The sequence below is a fragment of the Lampetra fluviatilis genome, chromosome 5 (assembly GCF_964198595.1).
Source record: "Lampetra fluviatilis chromosome 5, kcLamFluv1.1, whole genome shotgun sequence".
NCBI lineage: Eukaryota > Metazoa > Chordata > Hyperoartia > Petromyzontiformes > Petromyzontidae > Lampetra > Lampetra fluviatilis.
Window position 1 is genome coordinate 2,029,431 of NC_136279.1, and position 21,246 is coordinate 2,050,676.

Genomic DNA, 21,246 nt, shown 5'->3' on the forward strand with positions numbered 1-21,246 from the left:
AATCACTACCTATGAGATCTTCACTCAAAACTGCTCTAGAGGAGTTGTACACCCCTAGTTGCCACTGCTATTCAGTGACCTAAAATCAAATGTTTTCGTTCCGGATGACCGCTGCAACGTATGATCTTGTGTTTTGATTTAGTGTGCTGATCTTTAAAGGTGCATTTGAAAAATGTTGATACTCCTACTGATGCTCCTGCTGTTGTGGAGTGACTCATGCAGCCAGCTATGGCTACAGGGTTTGATGGTACATGTTGTTTGTCGTTAATTGTGAAATTTCGGTCACAGTTCCTATGATCACTGTTACATTGCTTTTATGGCTTTATTTTGATTTCGAAAGCGTTTTTTTGGTTTGGCCATGTTTGTTTGTTGTAGTACGGAGTTAGAATGATGGCTTTAATCTAAGTTGTCTTGTGGTTGTTGTTGTTTGACGTGCACCCCACTGGGATTTTTGCACAGTATTGGTGTACGGTGCTTTTTTTTCTGGAAGACTTTGCAGTTTTTTCCTGGATTTTTCTGTTTGCGCATAGTCACATTAAGATGTTTTCTTGTTCATGTCTTTGTTTTTTGCGGTTGCACCCGATTCAAGAGCCGAATGGCTCACATGGCTATACCGTATAAATTAAACTTAAACTCATCGGAGGTGCGGGGGAAGGACAACTTCACACAAAAAGCAGTTCTAAAGAAATTTGTTTTCAATATCAATATCGAAGAGGGGGGGGGGGGAACTCCATGTAAATGCATCGTCTTCAGTGTGTCTTGTTGTGCGACTGAAAAAAAACGAACATTTGATGCCCTGGGAAATCTTTAAACAACAACCTCAGAGAGGATGATCCTGGGAAAACCAAGTTCAACTAAAGAACGTTCAATTAATTGGCAGCAAAGGTCTCCAAAACAATAGTCACACACGCCAAACGTCGTGTTTTGCTGTTGTGAAGGCAACGAGAAGCGCCGAGCAGGCCGGCCTCGTCATTCCCGAGTTGCACAGGGCCAACTCTGCTCCAGAGGCATCAAGAAAAGCACTACGGCCCACGGGGTAGAGAGCACTACAACCCATTGTCTTGTCAAGCACAGCAGCAGTCGTGTGAAGGTGTTTCGATTAACGTAGTAAAGCATGCGACGTTCACGCAACGCCAGCCAGAAACCCAGTTTGAACCCACCCTCGCCATCAGAGTCACCGGTGAAGATTTAAGTTACAAACTACAAGTGCGACATGTTTCAAAAATCCTTTATTCGCTTTGTAATCTTAAAAATTATTCACACCTCGTCATCGATTTCAAGATAACTCAGGACATTCCGACACTTTGAGAAAAGGCAACACTTTTGAGAAGATTAAAGGAGGCCAATCACCAAATACGATGATCTAGCACACGTATCCTCATTCTCTCAATTCATGAACACCACTTGTTGACCGGTGCTTAAGGAACACAAATTCCACTTTCCATTATCGGGAACGACGGCATAGATCTATCCTTACTATTTTACAGACGAGTGCTGGGATGTATTTACGACTAAAAAACCCCGAAGCACTTGTATGAGACTTCTGAGAATATTTCAATGGAAGCACAGGCAATATGTTTCATACTTTTACAATTATTATCACTATCCATGCTCTTTAATGTGTCAATGCTGCATATAGCATATGGCTGTATGTGCAATCTTTTAAAACGTAATCTGCTTTGATTGACCGACAAGATTGTGTAATTTCAACGGATTTGACATTGCGCTTTTCATTTTTTTAATATTCGGACATCTGATGAGGTTAATAAAACATGTGCAAGATTGTATAAGGCTAACAACATACCTTCGAAATCATGCACGTTCATTAAAACAGCGCTTAATATTTTCATGACAATGTCCCACAAATAAAAAAAATATTCAAAAGACAACAACCCCTGACACCAAAACCACACCCAATTCAGAATACAAAACTATCACAATCACCCAAGATCAGAAAATTAAACAAACCACACGAAATCAGTGAAATGTATTTTGAACGATACTATGGCAGAAAAGTGCCTCATGCGGACAAAAACTCAATGGCATTGGAGAGCAGCTGCGATCGGCAAAATGGTGTCGAGATTAATCGTATCTTCTCAAGCCGATTCCAACGGATTGGGGGTGAGCGAGTGGCTCTGCTCACGATCGGGACGAAGCTGGCGCAATCAGGCCAGCACGGCATAGGAGGCGTCCGTGGTGACGCCGCAGTTGTTGTCGCGCGTGGACATGAGCACGTAGCCGTCGTTGCCCCAGTACGTAGACCACGAGTTCTTGACGAGCCAATAGGCCTCCCCGTCCAGCGTGCCGTAGCCCACCCCCAGCACCGCGTGATTGAGGTCGTCCACCTTGCTGTCTGCAGGCGCGGGAAGGGGGGGGTGCAAACGGGGGCAGAGGACACACACACACGCTACGGTTTCTACGGCCACCGGGGAGTCGATGCTAGCTGCGCTGGGCTGTTATTACGACCCGGCGCGGCTCGTTTCTTAGCTCGGCTCGTCGCGAGCCGTGCAGGAAACGTGGCCTCGGACACTCTCCCACTTCATTCCCCTCCCTCACTCACCCCCCCCCCCACCTCCTCTCAGCCTCTCTTCCCTCTATAGCCAGAGGAAAACGATCGGAAACATTTTGGAAACTTTTAACGAGGTTGATGGTATGCTTGGGTGAAATGTTATACCAAGCAAAAAGAATGGTCCACAGAAGGAGGTACCATAAAGCTACCTCTGAGATCCCTTCAGTGGTAGGCACCAGCACCTTTCCCACCCACCCACCCCGCTACACAGTAATATTGATTGCATGACAGTCAAACTGACAATTTTAATTCTCAGGAGCTGGAATGTATTCAAGTTAAGTTACTAAAACATTTGGTGTTTGGGCTCAAACCTTAACCTCACTGCAATAGAGAACCCGATTTAATTACAGGTGGTTGAAACTCATTAAAATCACAACATCTGTGCAGTGCAAGTTGAGAGCTCTGACCTCTGAGCCACCTGGCTACCTCCCAAAAAAGGAATTCCTTAAACACACAAACCTATGCACGTATCGTGCAGGCAAGGAATCGCTACCAGTCGATGAAGGATGAAATTCTCCACCCACGTCACCTCAAGCAGCGCGACACGAGTTGGAGCTCGCGGAACATTTTGTGAGGGTCACTCACGGCACTTTGGCTCGTAGTAGACGCCGTTGCTGTAGAAGGCGAAGGAGAGGTGGCCGGCGTCGATGCTCACGGCCACAGGGCCGTTCTTGAAAATGGCCAAACGGAGCGCCTGTTCGTCGCCCGACGTCACATTCACGTAGTGGTCTATGCGCGCCACGTGCTCCGTCTCATTGTAGTGGCAGAAGCCGTTCTGCGTGGGGTGACAAGGCAGCAGCAGCGAAACTCTCAATGCCACCACAGTGACAGTGGATGAACGCAAACTCATAAGACATCTGAGATGCCACCAACTCAAACGAGTAAAAACTGAGCACCATGTTATTTTAGGCAGTAGGACGATGAAAACAACCACATTGACCTCACTGTCGAGATGGGAGCGATTAAATCGGCTGGTGTGCAGGTTTCTAGGTGGATTGTTACATCGCAGTTCCACACGGGATGGCGACAGCTTGAGGGGAACTTCAACCAGCGGTGGATGGACCATGGCAGATGACAATGATGAACTTGACTGGGTCGAGCGGCAGAGCAAAACGGCGCACGCACCTGTCCCTGGTAGGGCCCATAGGTGTCCGCGGTGGAGATGCCTCCGTGCTTCATGATCCACTCGAAGGCGCGCCACTCCTCCCCACCGTCGCACGCATTGTTTCCGAACCCCCACGTGCAGTCGACGAGCATCTGCTGCGACAGGCGGATCAGCTGCCCTGTCTGTCACACGCACGCACACACACACGAGCTCACGCATGCACAGACAAGTAAACACACGCACGCAAATATAAGTGTACGCACATACTCAAGCACACGGATGCATGCATGCAGGAGGTATCGAGACATACCCAGGTTCACTGGTGTACCTATACACGTGCACGCACAAAAGCAGACCTAGATACGCATTTAGAGTCAGTAGGAAACATGCTGTATGCATGTAATTGGGCTGTTTTAATGTAAAATTTCCATTATGAGTTGTACCGCAAAATAGAGTAATAAAAAATCTAAAAGTCCACTGTAAATGACACGGGCAAAGGGAGGCCTTCATCTGTGGGCTGGATTGATAAATATGTATTTAACACACTGTTCGTGAATTGTATTATTTCACTTCCATTACAGCATGAGGTTACAGCTCCAAACGCATACTATGCAGACCTGGGATCAATTACAAATGTAATTGTGTCGTTCGTAATGATTTGCAATCAGTGTATCACTGTAATTTGAACTAACAATACTGCTGCAGGTATAATTAGAACTGACCCAAGATCTGGTTGTGTCCATCGCTGTGTCGTGCTGTTATTGCTAAAGGTGGGCCAATAGCACTGCCAAATGCCACAAACGCGCACACACGCACGCGCATCAATTACTACTCTCACTGGAATAGGCCTATAATAGGCCTATGCATTGACAGACGTGAGCAGGTGCACTAAAATTATCAACACAGTGTTGGTGCCAGGTTGAAAACATTCCCCTCTAGGAGCAGCGATGAATAAAGATGTTTGCAGCGATGGATAAATATCGTTTGCGGGGCCGTTTCCAAGTGGTAGGCCTCATGCGGTCGCTGGCCACACACGGAGGCCAGTTTCCCCACGCAGGTGCTAAGGGGACTGAATGGCCACTCTCCCTAAACGAACAGATGCGTTCGCCTCCCAGACTCGCTGACCAGTCCCGCTGCATTCACCCAACGAGGTCAGAACACACGCACGCACTTTATTTAGGAGCGAATCGAGCTGCTGCGCTGGTTTTCCTGTTCGGCAATTCCTCAGCCCCCACCCCCAGTAATTTAGGGTCATGCTTCGATGTTTTATTTCTTATCCCTGTTGCCTTCTCCTGTGTTCTTGTTGTTTTCTGTTCCATGTGTAACAATGTATCCAGTCAATTAGCCTAAGTGTCACTCAAGTGTATCATTCGGATACGTTGTAAATCATCTATTCTCAGGCTCAGTTATTCCATGCGTATATTGCGAACACAAGAATCTGCTTTTAGAAGCGGACTTTGAGTGGAAGGTGCCGGCGGAATTAGGGTGGCATTGGTGACCCCACGAGACACCCCATGCTGCCTTCTTCCTCTATTTGAGCTAATAGGTCGTGTGGCATAACCTTAGTGGTTACAATTTCTTCATGTGGCCAAAAATAAGTAACAACAATTTGAAATGAGTAGGGGTTAGCAAGTAATTCACTCTCAGCTCAGGCACTCGGGGAGGGGAGGGTTTGCCTTGAGGAAGAGGGACCCCTCCAGTGTCCCAGTGGTGGCGAAACTCCAGCACGAGCCACAGCAAGCCTGATCCTTCACGGGGGTCACGGCCCCTGCGGAACGGAGAACAAATGCAAAACAAGTAGGGATAGAGAACACATATCGTGGACTGGAAAGCAGGAAAACAAGACATCACATGCATAGCAACAAGCAGGCACACAGCACACGCAGAACATAGAGAACACATGCCACACAGAGAACATGAATCAAGCGCAGGCACACAGCATGCGTCGCACACACACCGATATTTATATATATAGATCACGTATTTGGCACACACAGAGGAAACATCAAGCACAGAGAACACAGCTCATGCACAGGTACACTGCGCAGGCACACAGCATGTGAATCGCACACGCAGCGCACAGATCACACGTTTGTCGAATTTCTTTCGCACCGTACGTAGCCAACCGTGCTAATCGGAGGTGTGCATAGAGAATGCAAATCACGCATCAGCAGGCAGTGCATGTGGGCGCCGAGCAAGACGCAAGAGTTGCGACGAGGGCACGAACGCTCGGCATGTAAGCGGCGCGCGCACCGTAGAGCCTCCAGTCCATGGTGTCTGGCGGCGTCACATTCACGTAGTTCTGCGCCGGGAAGGGGCGGCCGTTGTTGGGGGTCGTTGGTTTCTGGCGACCCCGCATCAGCGCCAGTTCCTCTACCGAGCGGTCAGCCAGGTGGTTCAGCGCCAGCGTGTACGTGCGGTTGGCACGATTCGCCGAGTGGACGAACCTGGAACGTAACCGCGAGCGTGAGCCGAAGGCGTCTAACAAAGTGCCGCTGTTTCAGAAAGCTCGACTCGCGGTAGGAACATTGTGAGCGGGGCGTGGTGGCACACGCCGGCGACCCAGCGCTTTGGAGGGAAGTTTTTATGGATCGTGGCAAGGTATGCCAAATTCCAAAAATCCGCTGGGTTACGAGGTCGCGAATAGACGACTTTAGGCATTTACTTCAATCAAATGCATTATATGCGATGTAACAACACACGTACATCCTTGGTCCACCACCACAGCACTTGCCTGTGCGGAGACAAAATCATAAACTTTATTTAGACTGGAGGAATCCAATGCAGCTATGAAGCTCTTTTTCACACAAGTCCAGTAGGGGCGGGTCAGCAAGTTACAGCACTGTGAGCCGAGGGTAGCCAAACCGGAGATTGTGGACAAAGTTGGTCTTCCTGCGCTCGTGCTCATGGCTGCCCGGCGGGTACTCCCGCCCGTGCTTGCTCGTGAAGTGTTCGAAGAGACGCTGGTGGGTGTCGTCCACGGCGCTCGGTTCGCTCGGCACGTACTGCGCCATGGGATTGGCGAGCAGCGAGTGCTCGGCCCCTGGGCCTGGGAACCCGACACACTTGGTGCCTGCGTCCACGGGGATGAGGAGGAGAGAGGACGGAGCTACATCAGCCGATCGCTCGCGCTGCGCTGTCACCTAGCGCTTGTTTCCAAGTGTGGTCTTCAAGGGTTGAAGAGCAAGTAGTCAAAAATACCTGGCATCACCACATTTGATGGTGAAATCAAAGCTCATCGAGTGGTGGAATCTACACCGTGCATCTGGTCTCTGCGACACTTAACAATCTCACTTCTGATGGCAAAATGTTATTCGGCTGCTCCGTGTGCTCCACCAAGTTTGACCTCAGCTCAGATAACATCATCAATGCATGAATGAGGTTGCCTAAATAAAAAAGAAAATCTGGATTTTTCTAAAAGTTGTATCTTGGGTTTGGGTGAAGACTGGGGGAGAGTGATATTACAGTAGCACTGCCACATCTGACGTACAGAACACCGGGACGTTTAATGGGAAAGCAGTGGCTGTCACCTTTGGGAAGCTCGAAGACGGCAGGGTCCACCTTGTGACTGATGGTGTGGTAGTCCACGTTGTACTTGTCAACGTGGGAGCCCAGCAGGGTGTTGAAGCCGCGCATCTCGTAACGCACGGGCTCAGGCTCCCCGGAGACGGTGGTGCCCACCCACAGCGTGTACGTCGCCTTCTTCTTCCCCTGGTACGTCACGTTTCTCCACACCGTGCAGTGCCGGCCGTGGAGCACCTCCGAGCCGGCCGGCTGTTTGCGACGAGACACAACAGAGCCGCGTCCAGCACATTGGTGCCGTGATTTAGGAGGCAAGGTTTTTGTGGATCACGCGTAGTTCGAAGCGGCGCGTAACTCCAAAACACGCTGGACTGAGCGGTGGCTAAAAGATTTTAAGACAGTTAAATTGATACTTGAACCATCTGTGTGTAAATAAAGAGTATTATTATATCAACAGGTTGACACTCAAGGGAGAGTATACGCTCGAGAGAACATCCACCAGGCAGATGTAGCGATGAAATCACCTTGTGCAGAAATGCTGGATGAAGTCCTGCACTGCAAGACCGTGAAGGATGACGATGGTTTAAGGAGGCGTTCAACCCAGCAGTGGATTGATCATGGCTGATGATGATGGTGATTCATGGTGAAGCGAATGATGCCAACAAGTTGAGAGACGCACCTGGAAGCCAGTGAGATCTGGAATGACGGCCTGGGTGGCTACAGGGCTGGCGCTGGTGCCATTGATTTGGAAGCATTTCTTCACGTTCACTACATCCTCCGTGGTCTCAGGAGTAATCTTGTATGCGATGCCAAACTCCTTCTCCGAGGCGTGCTGGTACGTGAGCACCTGACCTACAGAATCAAGGTCACGCCAACGGATATACAGAAACCTCGGTAAGAGAAGACTTGAGTGTCGGTGATGAAACAGGTGAGGTTCTGCCTGTAGTTTGTGATTTTGCTCCATACAACCCAAGTATTCAAATCAGGTCTGTACCATCACGATATTCAACCTTGCTCTGTGATCTTAATAAACAACCCAGCTTCATGCGGTTTTAATTTTCAAGCCTGCTCCATACAGTGGACGTATTCGACCCTGCCCTGTACTGCCATAGTGCCCCGTACCACCATAGTAATCGATCCTGCTGGCTTTGCCACTCAAGTTGAACCAGGCTTTGAACGGCTCCTCGATCTCAGCGTAGGGCAGCAGCAGCACTCCTGTGAGGACAATTGCACACACATGCATAAGCACAAAGGACAAGGATTCCCCTGTGTAGCCTGTATAAACTTTTGGGGGAAAGTGCTATTAGCGAGCACATATGGCGGCTGGCACGTGCACGAGGGATTGGTAAGACGACCATGAAGTCCAGCCAGCTTTGACGCTCCAGTGCTGATGTTTACATACTGCACAAGGTACTTATTTAAGGCTGATTCGACCTAGAGGAGACGGTTCAGCCAATCACCACCCATGTTGGCCATGGGCGACAATAACTCGGGTCACCGGGTGTGTAGCACAATACGCTAACGAGTGCCACTGCTCCCTACCAGAAGGTCGAGCGCACACAGGCAGACAACACATGCCGCCCTTACGAGTCCCACGCCACACACAGCCATTTGTGAGGACACCTCATGTCAGTTCCGATTAGCGCGGTTGGCTGCGTACTGTGCGAAAAAAAGTTTAACATATGTATAGCCACTCACGGGCGGCACTTACCCGAGATGTGGTAGACATCTCCAAACTTCGGTGGATCCACCACCGAGTCCACCGAGGGCCTGGCCTCTGCCGAAGCTGCAGACAGCACACAGTGGGAACATCCGTTTCTGGAAGGTGATGCGTGGTTGCAGACTGGACCACGAGAGAATTACACGATCGTCTGCGAACGTGTGCTAAAAGCCGAGGGGCTAGGGTTAATTTGGCACGTTACGACATTCTGACGGAAACGCACGCGGAAAAACGCCCCTCGACTGCGATAATTAGCGAGACACTCCTGAAACCGTATTGAAACTCAGTGATACTTTACTGGATAGATAAATGCTCTTATTATTCTTTTATAAATAGGCCAAGAATACGCATTCCCTTGCCAAGATCCGCTGTCCGCTTTGAGTAAGCTCCTTGGGCTGTAATGGATAGGGTGGAAAGGTCAGGTCCTCCAGTAAAGCAGGTATTAAACACAAATTATCTAGTCATACTGTGGTGGCAGTGATACACAAACACAGGAACAAATAAAATGTGCCATTGTACAAGACTGCCGAATGTATACCGATTTCCAGTATTAACACAATCGGCTATGACGGACCACAAAGGTTCAGTGATTTGCAACTGCACTGCAAAGCAGAAGCAATGGCGTTGCAATGTTTAACATGGGACATTTCAGAATATTTGGAGAAAAGTAATTGCCACACAACTGCAGTTACCAGTTCAAGTCAAATCTAAGTTAAACCGAAGAGAAAGTATCCAAAGTCTAAAGCGGGGGAGCTTTTGGATGGGGGTGTTTAGCAGCTGCTTTTCAGTCGAGTTATGTTGAAACTTTGATATTGGTCCATCCACACAATGTCTTCACATTTCTTTTGCACTTTTCGCATTGCCGATATATATGCAGAGCAACAACTTCAATGTAACATTCTTTTGCACTGTACTCCTATCACTGTGCCCACATCTCCCTTTCACGTCCCCATGTTCTTGGGTAACGTGCGACTGCAGAACGATGCCGTGGCATCACGTGCGGATAGATCATATCGAAGGGGAAACAAATCTCTGTACATTTTATTTTGTATTCCTTGTGAAGTGACACGTGTCTGCAATGCTGCACAAGGAAACAGAGCTGGTGAATCACAGAGATCGTGCATTTGGAACAGCCACCTGCAAGGGCTCGCAGTGACCAGGAGGTAAAACTGCAAGTAAACTCCAAACCAATCTATATTACGAACCTCCCATGTGTGTGGGTCTCTTCTCTGGGTTTTTAAAATTTCCTTCCCAATCACAAAACATACGATTGAAAAAAACATGAATGGACTGAATCCATCCGTGTGGGGCTTAGTGCCTTATGCAACTAAGTTGTCTCCCACATGAAGCCACTCATTCATGGAATTGGCAAAACATCCCAAAGCAGGAGTCCTGAAAAATAGTCTTGAGACTCGTTGAGGCTTTCATAGAAAAAAAACCCAATAAGATATCTTCAATGTATACAGTTGTCATGAAATACAATTCTACCTGTTTAACCAGCACAGTTTAGGAAAGTATGATATATGGAGATTAAATCAAACACGAGTGTTATACCAGCTTTCAAAGACACACTTGTGCCCATCTGAAACTCAAATCAGACAGATTCATGTTTGTAGATTCCAACCGGTCCAGTACAATACTGTACTTACCACTCACGAGGAATGACAAGGAAAAGTCAAGTAGGAAGTGAGTAGTTTCACAAACTATCACAAGTAAACACGGCATCCACACACCCACTGCCTGCAGTTACAATTTGGGCGTTTTTGCTTGAATCTTTAAAAGTCTGTAAGTTGCAATCACGCCACCGCTGGTGCACTGGTCTCCACCATCAGGAAATACATCGACAGAATAGGAAATTACTGTACCCACAATTTACGCCGACCACACTTGCCCTGTCGATCGAATGGTTACTGTGCAGTAGAGAATAAGAGTTTTTGGTTAAATGGACTGCACATCACAAAAACCTCATACAGGTAGTCCTCTACTTATGATGGGAGATGCGTTACGACGACCCCATCATAAGTAAAAAATATCGTAAGTCGAAGATGGCCTAGCCTACCCAGGAGTCGTAAAGAATGGTGATAATTTATCAAAACAGAGCAATTTTCAGTACCGTACTGTATAAACTATATGTATTTATTAATTACAATACTGTATTGCACAGTAAATGTAAACAAAAAAAACAAGGTAAATTCTTAGCCTACCTATATGAACTGCAATTTAATAGAAAGTTGTTTCAGGAAACAATCCTATCTGCTATAGAAACTTTTAACAGGCATTGAACGTATCGTATCGCGATCGTAGGATCGAAATATCGTAAGTCGGACCATCGTAACTCGGGGACGATCTGTATAGTAGCCCTGTGCAGGACACCACCTTGTTACAAACGCCGAGGGCAGTTGCGTCACATAACGTGTCCCAACTTGTGGCAAACGTGTGAGTAACTACTCTCTGGGGACATTCTTGCCACTATTAAAGTAGGTCCCATTTCATGGCTGCTCACCCCCAGCTATAAACGCTCTTGATAGTGCATCGTCTTTGTATTGTTCGCGTTTCAGCGTTCTCTGCTCTGACACTGGTGAGACTAGGTCCTAAAGAAGGTAAAATAAACAATGCATATATCATCAGAGCATGTTTGTTTGCAGGTTCACCATAAGTACGTGTGGTTAAATGCGAACTTGATTCCTTGTTCAATGTTTCTACTTTGTGTTTGAACATCTTAACGTCTGTTTTATTGCCAGAAAGTGTAAAACCTATTCTTATGTTTTTTTTTATAACCACTCTCTGTTATAAACATTTACCGACAACCGAACTACAACACACGGGACGAGAATCACGCGACTCGTGAGAGGGACACGAGGCACGACATTTGAGGTATTACACAACAGACTGGCGACAAAACACGACAGAAAATGTTGTTAGAGACAGGAGGAACACAATAACTGGAACATAAGAGACACACGGGACACACAAAGCAGACGGCGAAGACGAACCGAGAGCCGAACGTAGTTCCAGAGACACACGGGACACACAGGGAGACAAGGGATGACGGAGAACCACAGGGAGATGCAGGGAGAGAGAGATGTTTAGTTATTAATGCGGGGCTTTACATGACATCTCAAACGTTTGAAATGGCACCCCCGGTATCAGCTGAGGGTGAACTCCGCGCTTGTCCCGCGATTCGGGCACGGGTCTGCAAGGAAGGGCACCATTATTTCCACGCGTCATCCAAATTGAGTCATTTGCGGGCCAATTTTCGAATGCTGGCAAATGTCGACCACGACGCCAGTACACAATGGCTAACTCTTGCGAATTACGTCGATTTAACGCCCACTGAGAGGCAGTGTATAATGGTTATTACAAAATATTCTTGGTTCTTTCGGTAAAGTAACGTTAAAACTTTTTGTAAATAATAAAAACAAATGATTTTTTTTTATTGAAAATAATAAAAGGAAAAACCCACGACGTTTCGATCACAACACAAGCGGTCTTCATCAGGTGGAGACTGATGAAGACCGAGAATATGAATTCCTGCAGTCACGAAAGTTTTAAGTCAAAAGGTTATTACATTCACAGTAATATTCAGGGCGGCCACTGGATTCGAACCGTGAATCAATTGCAACGGGCGGCGAAAGGCGCTCTCGGCTGGGCCCAGGTCAACGCACCCACAGGGAGACGCCAGAGGCACGGGGAGACCGCGGGCAAAGGAGACGCAAACACGGGGAGACGCTGGGGGACACGGGGGATATGACACGGGGAGACATTAGGGACACGTGGAGACGCTGGGGAACACGGGGGGGATATGACACGGGGAGACATTGGGGACACGGTGATACAGTGGGGGACACGGGGATACAGTGGGGGACACGGGGAGACACTGGGGGGCATGGGGGGATATGAGGACACGGGGAGATATTGGGGGACACGGGGAGACACTGGGGGGCATGGGGGGATATGAGGACACGGGGAGACACCGGGGATATGAGGACAGGGGGATACACGTGATGACACGTGGAGACGTAAGAGACAAGGGGAAACACGGGGAGACACGGGGATATGAGGACACGGAGGGACAAGGGGAGACACTGGGGGACACTGGGATATGAGGACACGGGGAGACAAAAGAGACACGGGGGACACGGGGAGACGCTGGGGGACACGGGGAGTCTCGGACCCCCGGGACGCGCCGTCCTCACCCAGAAGTAAGAGCAGCAGCGACACCATCCCCAAGCCGGCCATGCTGAGCGCGCGACGACAACCACGTGATCCTGGCTGTCACGTGACTCGCGGGCGCGCGCGACCCCCGGATTATCACGTGACTCGCGGGCGGGGGAGGGGATCACGTGACTCGCGGGTCTGGGTCGTCACGTGACGGCGGCGGTCCGCACGCGCTGGAGTTGCTGCTTGTCGTCAACGTGCAACTTTAGAACCAGCGATGTTTATCCACAACTGGAGGGGGAATCCGATGAGCTGCAAAGCTCTTTAGCACAGATGTACAGGAGGGCACGGGGTCAGAACGGAGTGCAAAGTACAAGAAAAGGGGCAAACACATCACCCAAACACAGACATTCAACACTAAACCATCTAGTTTAACACGTAGGCTTTCGCGACCAAACTCATCAATAATACAGGTTTTTTTGGGGTTCGCGTAAATATAAATGTTGTTCAACCATCCCCATGCTACCAGGCAAAGCCCCACTGAGCTAATTGCCTTGTTTTTTAGAAGCGACCATGGCCACAAATGACAGCTCAGCAAAGTGGCTTATCACGTGGACATGTATGGCAAAATTAATACTGGTAGGAACCTCCTGGTTACACCAGCCCACGGGATTTTTGTGTCCGTACGTCCGTCATGCAGGGAGGGGCTGGGTGGGGAGGGGCTGAGTGGGGAGGGTGGGGAGGGGCTGGATGGGAAGGGTGGGGGGTGGGAGGGGTGGGGCTGGGTGGGGAGGGTGGGGAGGGCTGGGTGGGGGGTGGGGCTGGGTGGAGAGGGGCTGGTCACCCCGTGGTGCCCTTATAAAACTCAACGTTTAACCTACTCACGCCGGCTTGTGCCCGCCCTCACAGTCGGGCGTATTTGCGGAATACACCACGCCGCCGTTGACCCTGGCCATTGACCGAGCAACCCAACGTTCCTACCAGCTCCCTCCGCAGGAGGAATGTGTTCACAACGCGCGTTTTATAAAATTACGGCACCGTGCCACTCATGCCACGTGTTCGCGAACGACTCGCGCGCGTCTGTGGACACGTCCCATGGGTGAGCTCCTCCGGCAGGCAAGGCTGCGTTGGCTGGGTCATGTCGCCCGCATGCCCAGCCACCGCATGCCAAAACAGCTTTTGTTCGATCGGATAGAGGGGGGCTAAATGGGCACGGCACGGGCTAGAGATGAGATGGAGTGATGTGGTACAGGCAGGGCCGGATTAAGGCATGGACTTTAGGAGCTGCAGCCCAGGGGCCTCCAGAGATTAAGTGAAAAGTTATTTCATCTGTGAATGCTGAACTTTATTTGTTGTTAGCTTTGTAAAAAATACAATTTTATTTTTCTTTCACTTTGTTTTCCTTTTGAAAATATTTCTGGGGGCCTCACAGTACCTGTAGCCCAGGGGCCTACAAAATATTAACCCGGTCCTGGCTACAGGAGGATGTGGAGCTGAGTGGACTTGCCAATGACTGGTACCAGCGGTGTCAAGATCGGCCTCTGTGGAGGAGGCTCGTGAAGGACGCTGCTGCTACTGGGCAGTTGGAGGCAGTCGCCCTCCAGCAACAACGGAGGGCAGAGGAGCGACGCTCACAACAACGAGCGGAGCGCCGGGCGGAAAAAACACAGCAAAGTTGGCACAGTAGGGAGCACAGTTGGCGCATCGGTCAATCTAGATTTGGCATCGGTCAATCTAGATTTGGCATCGGTCAGTCATCTCAGTCAGTCGACCCACGGCACCTGCAGGATCTGTCCCGTAACCTCCTGCCAGCGGGCGTTCAACACTCGGCCTTAAAAGTGCACATAGCCTGGCACAAGCGCGCCGTGGAGACGTCACCGCCACTTCGTAAGCGAATGGCTGGGTCGTTGTTGTTGTTGAAGCCTTCTTTCGCTTGCGGGGCTCTGCGGTCAGCAGGTGGCAGTGCAGCAAAATACATCGCCCGGGACCCGCGTGTCTGCTGCTCCGTGCCACCGACCCCCCTGTCACCACCACCACCACGCTGACCATCATCGCCGTGAAGCAAGGGCCCGGATATTAATCCCCAAGAGCCGCGGGCGAAGGCACATCCAGCAATGGATTGACTAAAATAATGTATGCACACATTGATTTTTTTGTTTGTTGAAATATCATCTATTGCATATACCAAGACACGGCAATTGACAGGGTTGTATGTGGTCAAGTGCGGTGTCGTGAACGCTCCGCTACGATACCCGGCGACCCGAGTTCGATTCGCGCTCATGGCCAACACCAGTGACGATTATCTGAACCGGTCCTGGGCCTCCTCCCCTAGGTCGACTCAGCCTCAAATGAGTTCTTGGTGCGGTGCGCAAACATTGCCACGAGGGTGACAAAGACGGTCGGCCGTGGTGCTGGCCATCCACCCCTCTTGTGTGCCGTGCTGGCTAACAGCACTTAGCCCAAAAGTCTGTTGCTGGCTGGGTCACGTAGCCCGCATGCCCAACCAGCTTTTGTTTGGCCGGATAGAGGGGGCTAGAACTGGCGCGGCACGAGCTAGAGAAGAGGTGGAAGCTGATGCGCTACAGGAGGATGTGTGGGGCTGAGTGGACCAGCGGTGTCAAAATGAGCCTCTGTGGAGGAGGCTCGTGAAGGACGCTGCTACTGGGCAGTTGGAGGGAGTCGCACTCCAACAACAGCGAAGGAGCGACGCTCACCACAACGAGCGGAGCGAGCGCTGGGCGGATAAAATTCAGCAAGTTTGCACAGAGGGGAACACAGGTGGTGCATCTGCCAGTCATCTGTCAGTCAACGCATGGAGTCATGCCAGCAGCGAGCTTTCAACAGTTCACGCGGCCTGAATGTGCACCTATCCTGGCACGCGCGCTGTGGTGACTTCACCGCCACTTAGTGGCGAATGACGGCGGCTGGTGTACTCCCAAATCTTCCAAGACGTCTGTTCATTGTGGAAGAGTAGGCCAACATATTCTCTATAGGGGCTTATTCTAGCGGAAAACCCATCCGCCAGCAGTGACGTGAGCAAGGCATTGCGGGGCTGTACCTTTAGCTTTACAAATGATCAGGCTGGATGGCATCGTGGAAGAGCGCTAGAGATCCACAAGCTGAAAGTTAAGGTCAGGTGTTAACTCAGCCTATCATTCTGGGGTAGATAAAATAAGTCCCGCTTTGTGGGAAGTCAACAACGGTCATCTTACCGAGAGACTTTCCTGCATTTCTGTCGTTGCTTTGACATTCTCTAGAAATCAATAAGTTAAAAAGCGATCCTATTCCCGCATTTTATCAAAGCAAGTCAACCCTTGTTGAATCAACTCAACACATAATCATCTAGTTCATGGTCAAACTACAATACCAAGTGAAGGAGGATGCAATTCAAAAACACGAATAGCATCTTGAGATGTGTGCGTTTTGTAGATACACTCATAATGATTGCACCCAGTGCTGTCTGACATTGTGCTGTTATCCCACAATGAGAATAACGCGTTTTTAAAGTAAAGGTGATGCACTTTTTCATAGTGCTCTCGTCACATCACTTCGATAATAGTTTTTTTACCCTTTTATCTGACAACAAAACTGACACCTTTTTTTACAAGGAGTCATGTTTGCATTGACCACAATACCTGCGGTCGGAATGCAAACAAAAAACACAACTCTGATAATGTATGCACTGTCCTTGAAATTGATTGGTCCACACCCAAGACAGCTTTTCTTAGAGCCTCGTCTCACATGGTGTTGGATCAGATGACGCCAAAAGGCGCACAACTCAAAGACAATGAACCATCAGAGTATGTGAGCTCGGGGTAAGCATTTAGGTGTCAGTTTTGTTGCCAGATAAAAGGGTGAAAAAACAATTATCATATTTTGCTACTGGCAAAGGAGGTTCCAATGGTGTTACATCACTTTATGCATGTGTAATGTAGTAACTCGGCGGGAGACGACTTCACGGGTAACACACTCTTTATTTTATCAAACTTGGTTACAGGTGACTAACACCTACTTTGTATCTCGGGTGACAAACACCCACTTAGCTACTTGGCGACTAACGCCCACTGAGCTACTCGGATGACCAACATCCACTTAGTACTCGGGTGACAACCACCCACTTAGCTACTTGGCGACTAACGCCCACTGAGCTACTCGGATGACCAACATCCACTTAGCTACTCGGCGACTAACGCCACTGGGCTACTCGGATGACCAACATCCACTTAGTACTCGGGTGACAAACACCCACTTAGCTACTTGGCGACTAACGCCCACTGAGCTACTCGGATGACCAACATCCACTTAGCTACTCGGCGACTAACGCCACTGAGCTACTCGGATGACCAACATCCACTTAGCTACTCGGCGACTAACGCCACTGAGCTACTCGGATGACCAACATCCACTTAGCTACTCGGCGACTAAGTCTTCAGCTCCGTCTTCGGGTCTTCAACTGGGTAACTCTCCCCGAGTGCTCTCGCGCGTCCCCCTTTATACCCCACCTGCGGACGTCGCTGCGAGCACCCACTTATTCGACCAATCGCCGGGCGCTGGCTACGATCCTCTTTTCCCACATCTCATCGTGCCTCACCACTCACTCCGCGCCGCCCCGTCATCTGTCACTCCCGGCGCGCGCGTCCACACCACGCCCACAACGCGTGCCCAACCCCGCACCCCGCGCCGCCCCGTGATCCATCACTGTCACAGTCGGCGCACGTCAATACCACCACTACATCACCCCCTACCACATAGCTCGCAGCCGCCCCGGCTGCTATAAAAATATACAAACCCCCCCTGTGTGCCCCGTAACACAACACAACAACAAGAACAACAACTAAGCTAACAACACAACACGACGCGAACACTACCATCCGCAACCCTCAACCAATGCCACCGCGACAATAGAACAATATATACAAACCGGCGAGTGACAATAGCAATGTGTATACAAAAAAAATAAATGGAAATTTTTTTTTTTTCTTTCGACTCGTGCAGTGTCCCCTTTTCTTCCGAGCGTCCCTACAACGGGACATTACCCCGGCAGAGGGGAACACCGGGCGAGCTCGGTGTAGAGCACAAAAAACCGTCTTCATGAAAATTGTTGAGACCTAGCCCGAGTCCGCCTTGCCGGTCCGTCGTACGGCACCAGACGCGGTTGAACGTCCGGTGGTGCCGGCGGTTCAGGAAGACATCGGCCAGGCACCGAGGACTCGTGCGTGCCCCGGGGTTCAGGCTCTCGACGGTCAGCAGCCGTCAAGCCCGAGGCACCTGGGGGTGGGTCAGGTGGAGACACGTGAGGATCAGCCTGCGACACCTCCCTCCCCGAGTCGACGGTCACATCACACGCCCGGTCGTCACGGCACAGAACGGGGTCACACGGTGCCGCATAGGGCTTCAGTCGGGAGGGGTGCACATACCAACGGCGTTTCCCCCATTTAATCTGTATACTCTGGGGTCGTGCAACCCGCACAATTTCCACCGGTCCCCTCCAAGGTCTCAACAACTTGGGGGACGTAGCCAACGGTGCATGTGGACAATGCAGCCAGGCCTTATCGCCTGGTTTCCAATCATGCGTATGCACCCTCCGCTCATGCAATTTCTCGTTCGCCATTTGCCGCGACCGCGAATTCAACCTTGCCGCCTCGCGCGCTTCAGTCAATTTGGCGATATTAAATTTGATGTGGTCTGCCAATTTAGATTTTGCACGTGGCTGGGAAATCCCCAGTTGGACGTCCATGGCCGGATCGGCCTCCCGCCCATACATAAGAAAAAATGGGGAAAACCCCGTCGCCGCATGAGGGGCCATTCGATAGGCCGCGAGTACCCCCGGCACCTGTAAGTCCCAATCAACCTGATCGTCGCAGACCTGCTGGCACAACATAGACGTAATCGTCCTGTTCAGACGCTCAACCATCCCGTCAGTCTGCGGGTGGTAGGGGGAAGTACGCACTTTCTTTGTACCCAACAGGTCGCACACCTCGCGCAACAAAACGCTCGAAAAATTCTTCCCTTGATCCGTCAGCAAGCGTTCGGGGGCGCCCTTGTCCAACACATAACCCTGGACAAAGGCGTCCGCCACCGCCGCAGCCGACTGGTTGGCGAGCGGCCATGCCATAGGCCATCGGGTGAAGTATTCCACGCCAACCAGCAGGAACCTATTTCCCCTTGGTGTAACCGGAAAGGGCCCCAAGATGTCCAACGCTACCAATTCGTTTATACGCGAAACCTGAATGGATTGCAGCGGTGGATTAGCTGCCAATGGTGGCGGTTTCCTTTTGGCGCACCCTACGCATCCCTTAAGAATATTCGCCACGTCGTTACCCATCCCCGGCCAATAATAGTCTCGCTGGATTAGGGCGAGCGTTTTGTGAAAACCCAGATGCATGAGCCGTTCATGAGCTGCCAGAACAACCCTACTCCGCATAGCAACAGGCACAACGAGCACGTGACGCCGGGACATGTTGTCCCACCTCATCAAAAGGCCCTGTCTGCACACCCAGGAACCGACCCGCGCCTCCCCTTCTTCAGGAGCGCCAACTTTCCGACGCAGCGTAAGTAGGGAGCTGTCGGACATCTGGAGGCGGCCCCACTCAATGAGGGGCAACGACAACAGCGAATCCCTCCCCGTGGGGGCGTCCTCTCCCGGGGTGTCAGTGGCGGCGAGCGCAACTCCCGGGGTGCCGGCGACCGGGGGTTTGCACCGCGCTGATCCCAACAAACATGTGCAGTCCGTGCACGGCGGCAACCGCGACAAGGCGTCCGCGTTTGAGTGCCGCAACCCCTTGCGGTAAATCGTCGTGAATTGGTAGTCTTGAAGGACCTCCAACCATCGGGACAATTGGCCCGATGGCTGTGCCACGCGCATAGCGTATTGTAGAGCCGCATGGTCCGTCCGGACCGTAAAATGACGGCCGTAAAGATACGGCCTGAATTGCTGTGTAAAAAACACAATGGCTAACAATTCACGACGAGTTACGCAATAGCGTTGTTCTGCGGGGGAAAGAACCCTACTACCGTAGGCGACCACCCGTTCAACCCCCCCGACCAACTGTGAGAGCACCCCCCCGATACCCGTATTGCTGGCGTCCGTGTCAAGCAAAAACGGTTGTGTGAAATCGGGGTAACACAAGGGGGGAGCCTGCACCAAAGCGTCACGGAGGGAGCAGAACGCAGCCTCCCCCAGTGAAAACTCACACCCTTAGCCGTCAAAGCGTGCAGGGGCTTGGCTATGGTGGCAAATTGCTTGACAAAACGACGGTAATAGGAGGCAAAACCAATGAAACTACGAACCTCCGTGACCGAGGTTGGCGTTGGCCATGAGCTGACGCAATGCGTCTTAGCAGGGTCCGTCGAGATCCCTGAACGACTCACGATATGGCCCAAATACCTGACCGATTCCCGAAGCAGAAAACATTTAGCCGGTTTAAATTTAAGCTTAGCGGAACGCATCCTGAGGAACACCGCTCTCAGTCGCTGGAGGTGCTCCTCGAAAGTCCGACTAAAGACGATAATATCGTCAAGATAAATCAAACAGGTATCCCATTGGAGGCCCGACAAAACCAATTCCATGAGTCTCTGGAACGTGGCGGGAGCGGAATGTAAGCCCATGGGCAAACGGTTGAATTCAAATAGGCCCCCAGGTGTCCGGAAAGCAGTTTTAGGTTTTGACTCGTTATCGAGTGGCAATTGCCAAAATCCAGAAAGCAGATCGAGTGTGGAAAAAAACTGCGCTCCCGCCAAGGCATCCAGCGACTCATCCATCCTGGGGAGCGGATACGCATCCGCCATCGAGATTTTGTTTAAGCGGCGGAAATCGACACAAAACCGCAAGGACCCGTCCTGTTTCTTTACTAGGACAATAGGAGCACCCCACGGACTAGAAGAGGGCGAAATGATATCGGCCGCCAACATATCATTAACCGCCGATTGCACATGTTCCTTCTCGGCCGGGCTGAGCCGGAAGGGATTCTGACGAATAGGGGCCGCGTCCCCTGTAGCTATGTGGTGGCGCAACAGGTCAGTGCAGCCGATATCGTACTTATGTTTGCTGAACACGTCAGCAAACTCGATGAGCAAACCCCTCAATGCTCCCAATTGCACCCCGGACAAGTTAGCAGAACCCGCACACAGCGAGTCCAACCACTCAGTCCCCTCATCACTTTGAGGATGCGA

General features: G+C 50.6%; 1 protein-coding gene across 1 annotated transcript; it reads right to left on the reverse strand.

The window, feature by feature from the left end:
- Positions 1-1,212: 1,212 nt before the first annotated feature.
- On the reverse strand, positions 1,213-13,207 carry LOC144932388 (digestive cysteine proteinase 2-like). Its single transcript, XM_078856368.1, has 11 exons — positions 13,113-13,207; positions 8,908-8,982; positions 8,319-8,411; positions 7,876-8,048; positions 7,205-7,448; positions 6,540-6,747; positions 5,928-6,121; positions 5,351-5,442; positions 3,695-3,856; positions 3,155-3,344; positions 1,213-2,353 (listed from the first exon to the last, which is right to left on the reverse strand). Exons 1-11 carry the CDS (start codon positions 13,153-13,155, stop codon positions 2,166-2,168), a joined length of 1,662 nt encoding a protein of 553 aa, XP_078712494.1. The 5' UTR covers positions 13,156-13,207; the 3' UTR covers positions 1,213-2,165.
- Between the last annotated feature and the right edge of the window lie 8,039 nt (positions 13,208-21,246).